This window comes from Suillus discolor (assembly GCF_016758755.1).
Source record: "Suillus discolor strain FC423 chromosome Unknown F5147scaffold_100, whole genome shotgun sequence".
Taxonomy (NCBI): Eukaryota; Fungi; Basidiomycota; class Agaricomycetes; order Boletales; family Suillaceae; genus Suillus; species Suillus discolor.
This window is the reverse complement of record NW_024541347.1, coordinates 128,472-136,032: the sequence shown is the minus strand read 5'-3', so window position 1 is coordinate 136,032 and position 7,561 is coordinate 128,472. Positions and strand designations below refer to the sequence as shown.

The following is a 7,561-nucleotide window of genomic DNA, read 5'->3' as shown; positions in this document are numbered from 1 at the left end:
AAAGAAGTTTGTACCCTGGAAACCTAAAGACAAAGTTTGGCTATCTGCTGCGCATCTCATCACACACCTCCCCTCAAAGAAACTCGCCCCTAAACACTATGGCCCTTTTGAAGTCGAAGCCGTCTTGTCCCCTATCACTTTCAAGATCTGATTCCCTCCCTCCTGGAAATCACACCCCGTCTTCCATGCCTCTGAGTTATCAACCTATCAAGAAACAGAAATCCACAGACCCAATTACCCTGAACCTCCCCCTGACCTCATTGACAGACATGAAGAATATGAAATAGAAGCTGTTCTTGCCCACAAGGGAAACATAAAAGGAAAATGCCACTTCCTCGTGTCATGGAAAGGATACCCCAGTCTTCCTCTTCCTCCTCCTTCTCCCTCAAATCTCACCGCTCTTCCCTCGCCCTCTGTGATAGACAAGCCATCGTCGAGGCAGCCCTCCTATCATGCAATTGCATACTCCCTTTCAAATCATTTTTCTCCGAAGATCTTGACGCACTAGCTCAGATCACTATTTTTCGCGCTGCAGACCTCACCACCGCCTATACCAACACCATGATGCTCAATGACAAAGCCAGACTCGTCGTCTCCCAGCAAGTAAAAGTTAAATTCCTTATCCTTGCCTTATGGACAAAGGGATCGAGACCGCAATGTCTCTCCCTGACTTCCCTAAACCAGATGACTATCTCCGCTCCTCACATTATTCCATCACCTGTTCCCCTGAACTGCTCACCCAAACTGTCCCCGTTTCCCCCTTGTCCTCCGACGATGATACCCCCATTACAGCACCCCCTCACTCCCAGCTCGCTGTTCGATCCCTCAGAAAACCCTGCCAAGACCGCAAGAAGAAGAGAGAGACCCTCATCTTCGGTACTGGTTTATCCCATCCCATCTGCCCCACTCCATCTCTTCTTGACGAAGACAAAGAGTCCTCCTCTGTGTTCATCCGTGCACCCTCCGAAGAAACCTTTCGCGACTGCAACGGCATAGATTATTCCACCATCACTTGCCGCTATTGCAGCGAGGAAGGGCATCGCCAGATCAAATGCCTCAAATACTTCTGCTGTGTATGCATGAAGCATGAACCACACCATCTCTCAGCTAACTGTCCTGACCTTCATGGCACCAAGATCATTTCCGCCAAACCAGGCACTCATGCATTCCATTACCAACTTAGACTATGGGAAAACAAAAGAGACAATGAGGCGGACGAATACGAGAACCAATTCGCTAAAGATGCTGATATGGACCCAGAGCTCCACCAAAATTGTGAATGAAGTCGGAGACTTTAGACATTGACAGGGGGGTAATGTTACAGTGACCCCATCATTTTCCCATCATCACCTGCAGAACTACTCATGTACTATACTTCTTGATCCCCGTTTTGCTTCTAGCCTTCCTCATGTAGACCATGAGGATACTTCCCTTACATATATAAACCCTAGCTACCTCTTGTATTCTCCTTAACTTGAATCTACTCAGTTCTCCTCGATACTTGACTAGGACCTGAGGGTGCCTATTGATCTGGCTCTTCACGAAGAGACTAGCCTTTACTCAATCACTTCGCCAGAGTTCTACCTCTGGTCATTGTCACCCAATACCGTACTCTTGATCTCCTTTATTGGAGTTGTTATGGAAGACTCTATCTGAGTTTGTAACACGTTCGATGCATCAAAGAAGATCGGCCTTGTCTTGTTAGGCTCGGTAGGAAGATCAAAGAGGTTTGTAAGACCTGTCCTGCCTGCGAGGACAAGAAGGTCAAATGTGTAAGGCTAATTCCCGAGGCCGAAGATGCTTTGCGGGATATAGTAGCAAAGAAGAAGGCTGCAACCACATCTAAAGCAGTGGCTAAGGAGAAGAAGTCCCACAGCCACAAACCTGCGAAATCAACGGCACCATCGACCTCCTGTGTGCCCTCAAAGAGATTGGTCGGTCGTGCAACTCGTTCTGGAGCGAGGATGAGGATCATTTCTCCTACCAAGACTGATTTGGAGGGTGACGTCAAGGTTGGTCAGTCAGCTGATGTTGATATCGATATGCATGCTCCAATCCTGGAGCCCGGGAGTACCAGTAAGTTTTATTTCTGGTTGGAACTCCTTGACACTGATGTTCTTCAGATGTTCCTATTCCTGCTGATGTTGAGCATCCCCTCATTGATATCAGTGCAGAAGGTCCTTTTGATGAGGCCAGGAACAGTGGTAGGTCTTCTGCCAAATACAATCAATCAATACTGACTTGACTCAGATTTGCAATTTCCTCTGGCTGATTTTGGGGTTGAAGCAGACACCCCATTAATCGACCTCATCACTCCTTTGGAACCGGAGGTACCAGTCCCATCCATTCAACGTGCTCCTATGGATCCTCCGGCCGATGTGCCAATTCTTCCTTTCGGTGGGGACGTTGAAGATACAGCTCGCCCGCCCACATCGGTTGATGCCCCTCCTGCTGCTGCACACCCTCCTCCCATTGTTCTCCCTCAGGTCACAGCAAGAGACCTTCTGCTTGGTATGGAGGCGCTCGGGAGGAGAATGGATGACCTTCAGGTGTCCAACAACCAGGCCCAGGCTTGGCATGCGCAGATGGGCAAGCGGGTGTCTGCATTGGAGCAGGACTGGGAGAAAAAGTTTGCTCTCCTTGAGGCCAAGGTCAGCAACCTGGAGATCAAGACTCTGAACAACTTGATGATATCTGGTAACTTGGCTGGCCTCATCAACTCCATCCGCCCACCTAACAACCCCAACCCATCCTTTGCGCCTCCTGCCATCGCCGGCAGCAGTACTTCTCCTTATGGCACCCTCCCCCCATCTTGGTTCCCTGGGAATCCTCCAGCACCTGCTCCCACAGATGAGCCATCGGTGTCACATGTTGGTAGAAGGTACACTCATGCTTGGGATGAGTCGCATGTGTCGCCCAAGACATCAGACCCAGCTGGTCCATCAGATTTACCTGGTACTGCTTCGGCATCACCATCCAGTACAAAGTAGTTACATAGTTTCGATTATCTATTTAGTTGTACAATATTAGTTCATTAGTAGTCACCTCAATGACCTGCGTCTTTCTGTACATAATAGCATCATGTATTGTATCTTGGCTGCAATGGACAATGTTAATGCATGTTCCTGCCGGTATTTAAGCATTGGTTGCAGAATGTCCCTCTGCACCACAATATCAGTAGTATCAGTATTTGGGTGCAGTTCCTATGCAATGTCTTTTAATAGTTATAATCCCTGTTTGATACTTGACTATGATACAACCTCGGTATATCAGCGTCAGGGAGCATATGGCCAGGCTGATGTAATGAAGGTAATGTGAAGATGTAGATGAGCTCTAGGTAGCTTTGGAATTTGGCATAACTTCCTGTCATAGTCGGACTGCTTCTTGCTGAGTTAGCTGTGTTTCAGTTGTATAATGACACCGGTTGGATGCACTGAATGGTTGAATACCCTCCTCTCCTACATGTGAGACCCTGTTGAGCATGTATAATTCACGGAAAGTGGCCATCTTGGGCAAACCTACCTCTACTGCTATATGCACTTAGATATATTGCATGGTCGTCAAGTGGGCAGTATGTGTATCTCGGTAGGAAATGATCCCGGCTGCATATTCATTTAGGTGGCATTGGGTGAATACATTCCGGTGGGAACCTTCATAGATCAATCACGGTAGCACAATTTATTCGGCCCACCATCAATATACGTAGTACTATTGTATGGGCCCAACTGTTCACCTCAGCAGCACTGTTACCTGGGCCCGTCCCTATATCTCGGCTTGTCATCTCGGCCCTACTGTTAATGATTACAGGTGGTACAATTGTATGGGCTGAGCCATTCACTTCGGTAGCACATTTATCTGGGCCCATCCCTATATATTGCATTGTCATATGGGCCCATACATCCATTTTGGCAGCACATTTACATGGGCCCATCCCTATATATTGCATTGTCATATGAACCCATACATCCATCTCGGCAGCACATCTACATGGGCCCATCCCTATATGTCACCTATTGATACGGGCCCTACTATCCATCTCGGCAACACAGGCACCTGGGCCCATCCCTATATCTCACCTACTCATATCAGCCCTGCCATCAATATGGATACACTTATATCACATACTGGGCCCACCCTAAGGTATGGACCACTAGACCATACCTTGGGCCCACCTCAGGTGACCCGTCTCACTGGGTGGATCATCAACTTCGGGTGGCCCTATATATCGGAAAAAAGTTACTGTAGTATGTGTTATTAAGACACACTGCCAAGTGTCAGAAATGCTGCGTTTGTAAATTATAGATAAAAGTCAGGAAAATGTCGAGCCCTACATCATCGCAGATCTACGATCTCTAGTAGGATGTCTTTCATTTGCACATGCCCCTTGTCTGCGTCCTAAACAACTAATCAATAGCTGCGGATGAACCACTCCAGAAGCTACGCACTGTGTAGATTGGCACCTCTTGGTGTCACCATCACGGTCACCTCACATGTGTGATGGCATACCATATTCTTCTTGTGCTTCAAGAAATAAATTGAGGACTGTTGCAGCACAATTATTTGTGCTTATTCTTAATGCAACCACCTAGATAGTAAGTTATCAGCAACTTCAACTCGTAAATTTATAATTACATACTGTTCTGCAGTAGCCATCAATGAATCCATGAATGACAAACCCCCACCGAATTAATTTATGGTGCCCATACAGATGCCAAAGAGCATTAGAATGTTTAACTTTATATTTCCTTCTTCAAATGATTTGTTGGTGTTTGAAGTGGTGTCCAATTCTGTCAACTCATTGTATTGATTGCCATATTCACCTATGTTGTATGTGGACACCTTGTTGTTGAAGAAAACCAACCAGGTACCAAAAACCAGACTCTGGTCTACGACATTTGAATATCTTCACTAGAGCATTAAGGTCACAGTCATAAAAGTTAGAATAACACCTTTCAATACCATGTTGACACATGTAGCACTGTAGTGTTACTAGATGAACATTGACAATCTTCATAAGCTCAACATGCTTGATGTGATGTTGAGCAGAGGTGGCCTCCATCAAGAAATCAAGATCTATTATTTTTTGGGCCATCCTTGTTTTCCTGTGTTCTCAATTCTAGTTAATTCTGGTATATCAACATTATGCTCCTCTCTGTAAGATCCTGTGACAGTATCCATGGACCATATTTCTATCAAAAATTTGACTTACTCCTTGTTTACAGTTGTCCCTAGGTGTTCCAAATGTGAAACTACGCAGCCAAGTATTGTGGCTGTATTAACTAGCCATTCAATTGGAAGAGACTCTGACAAGTCAATGTCACTGTCTGGTATGAGTGCTTCAAGGATTAGAAGTGCATTTAATGAGATAACATCCACATAGAAAGCAATAGGAGTGGGGTCAGCTCCATCTGCTCAAAGAACTTAGATAGCATGATTATAAGTGCATTGGATATTCTCATGTGCAGCTTGGATTTCTGCTGCCCAATTTTTGGTTTCAGGAAGAAGCGGGAGTGACAATGGCAATAAGGGACTGTTAGCATCCATCATTTTTGTACTCCAAGTCAATGTCCGAGTCAGTTAGAAAAGTAATCATTTAAAAGTTCCACTGTGATAGGCATAATCTGCAGGTGATGTGGTTTGGGTTTAAGGCTGCATCACTCCCTGTGTCTGGTCTTATTACTAACTTCAACTCACTCAGTCCATCTCTTTGAAGCTGTTATATTCTAGTCAGCCTTCAAATTATCACAGTGATCATTCAATGACTACTTGACACCATCAAATGATCTACTTCTCAGATGGCACTCATGTCTTCCAGATGTGTGCACTGCTGCTTCACTATCTGAATAGCTTTATGATGGATTAATGTACTTGTAGGCAAGAAGTTCACTGTTCAGAGTGCATGCAAGCATTCTTGGAGATAAATCACTTGCTTTCTGAAATATGTTTGCTGCAAGCAAGGCACACAACTCGAACAGGTTGATGGTAGTGCTGATGACAAGCCTATTTGCATGCCATCACAAGTAAGTGAAAGTGTGTTCAAATTGTTTCTTTCTGTCTGTTATGACAAGTGAGAGTCATTTGGGTATGTTTCACAATAGACTCTAGGTTTGACAGCTGATACTATTATGCAGATGGAAGCCTGATGTCCTCAAAATTCCCAATGACACTGTCATTCAGCTACTGGAGCTTACACCTGAGACACAGCCAGAAAAGTTCTGTGAACAGATGTGATACATATCTTGAGAAAAATTATGCATGTTTCTACCTATTTGCCTATTGTGCAGATGATGGAAAGTTTCTGGATAAAATCACAAATATGCATAAGGATCAAATTCAGAGTAAGTTCGGAAAAAAAAGGAAAATTTGTTTTGTAATCTGCATACATTGCATATTAACTTCATTTCCTAAATTTAGTTACAAATATTAAAACGTCTCCAAGGATACAATTGTTCATGCATATTTCATGTGACATTTCCAAGGCCACAGGGAGGATTAAGGTCACATCAAACTTAAGGTCTGCCCAACTGATAAGCCCGCAAACAAATTTAAAAAATTATCATTATCTGTCAATGCAATAAATTTGTGTATAATTTGTAGATATGTTGAATATATGTACAAGTGGCCCTCTGAGTACCCCTCTGAGAGGTTCACTCAATTTAACAGGGGGACCACTCACCAATTCAATAGTCCACCACAGTATGATTACAAATATTTAACATCGACCACAGTATCCAGTTCACTACTAATAGTCAACAGATACATATGTTTTTGTCTATCTCCTACGACCATCACATCACTTTTTGATATACTATCTCCTACAACTTGCAATGACATGACCCGCACCCCAATGCAGCCAAAAGCCCACTGATGGTGCACCACCAAAGGTCAGAACATTCGCAAGGATGTCAGTCGTGTCCAAGAAAAAGCCAAAGCCCCAAGGAAAACAGTCTGTCACAACAGGCCAGTCAACACGCAGCCTGAGGATCCAGCCGACACCCTATTGTACTTCAAAACTCTGGTGGAGAGAGTCAAGGAAAGATGGAAGGCGAGAGATGATGATGTGGAGATCGTAGAACCCACTGCCAAGAGGGCACTTACAGTAAAGGACAGGGCCGTGAATGAGGAACATGAGGTAGAAATTGTAGAACTTCCTGCCGCCAAGAGGGCGTTTACAGGAAAGGAGAGGGCCACAGATGAGGATGATGAGGTGGTAACATCTTCATCCTATAGCTTGACCCCTGCCAAGCTATTAGCACACACAAGGACTTACTGTAACATCTTCTTAACACAATATGAGGGATGGAGTTTAATTATATTGGTATGGAACATTAACACGAGGCAACAAAAAATTGAGATTAAAGTGATGAGTGGGGTGAATATCAGCAGCAGAAACTAACTGGGCAAATATTGGAGTGGGGTGTGGTATGCGATATTTGTATAGACAAGTTGGGATGTCGGGACAAGTATAGAGCAGGAAACTGACTAGAATATGGACTATTGTGCAGTTAGACCTCAGTTCTCCTTGGCTATATCATATGTAAGACTCATGGTTCATTTGATT

At 44.5% G+C, this 7,561-nt stretch overlaps 2 protein-coding genes across 2 annotated transcripts; both read left to right on the top strand.

Annotated features, from left to right (window-relative positions):
- Nucleotides 1-656: 656 nt before the first annotated feature.
- Nucleotides 657-2,990, top strand: F5147DRAFT_658064 (uncharacterized protein; the record flags this gene model as incomplete). Its single annotated transcript, XM_041434371.1, has 5 exons — nucleotides 657-1,073; nucleotides 1,510-1,589; nucleotides 1,706-2,076; nucleotides 2,124-2,204; nucleotides 2,251-2,990. 5 exons carry the CDS (start codon nucleotides 657-659, stop codon nucleotides 2,988-2,990), a joined length of 1,689 nt encoding a protein of 562 aa, XP_041286376.1.
- A 2,950-nt stretch (nucleotides 2,991-5,940) lies between these two features.
- F5147DRAFT_658063 (uncharacterized protein) lies at nucleotides 5,941-7,486 on the top strand (the record flags this gene model as incomplete). The annotated part of the gene is made up of 8 exons (XM_041434370.1): nucleotides 5,941-6,020; nucleotides 6,132-6,217; nucleotides 6,285-6,338; nucleotides 6,487-6,514; nucleotides 6,598-6,696; nucleotides 6,854-6,904; nucleotides 6,961-7,318; nucleotides 7,442-7,486. The coding sequence occupies 8 exons, from the start codon at nucleotides 5,941-5,943 to the stop codon at nucleotides 7,484-7,486; spliced, it is 801 nt and encodes a 266-aa protein (XP_041286375.1).
- Between the last annotated feature and the right edge of the window lie 75 nt (nucleotides 7,487-7,561).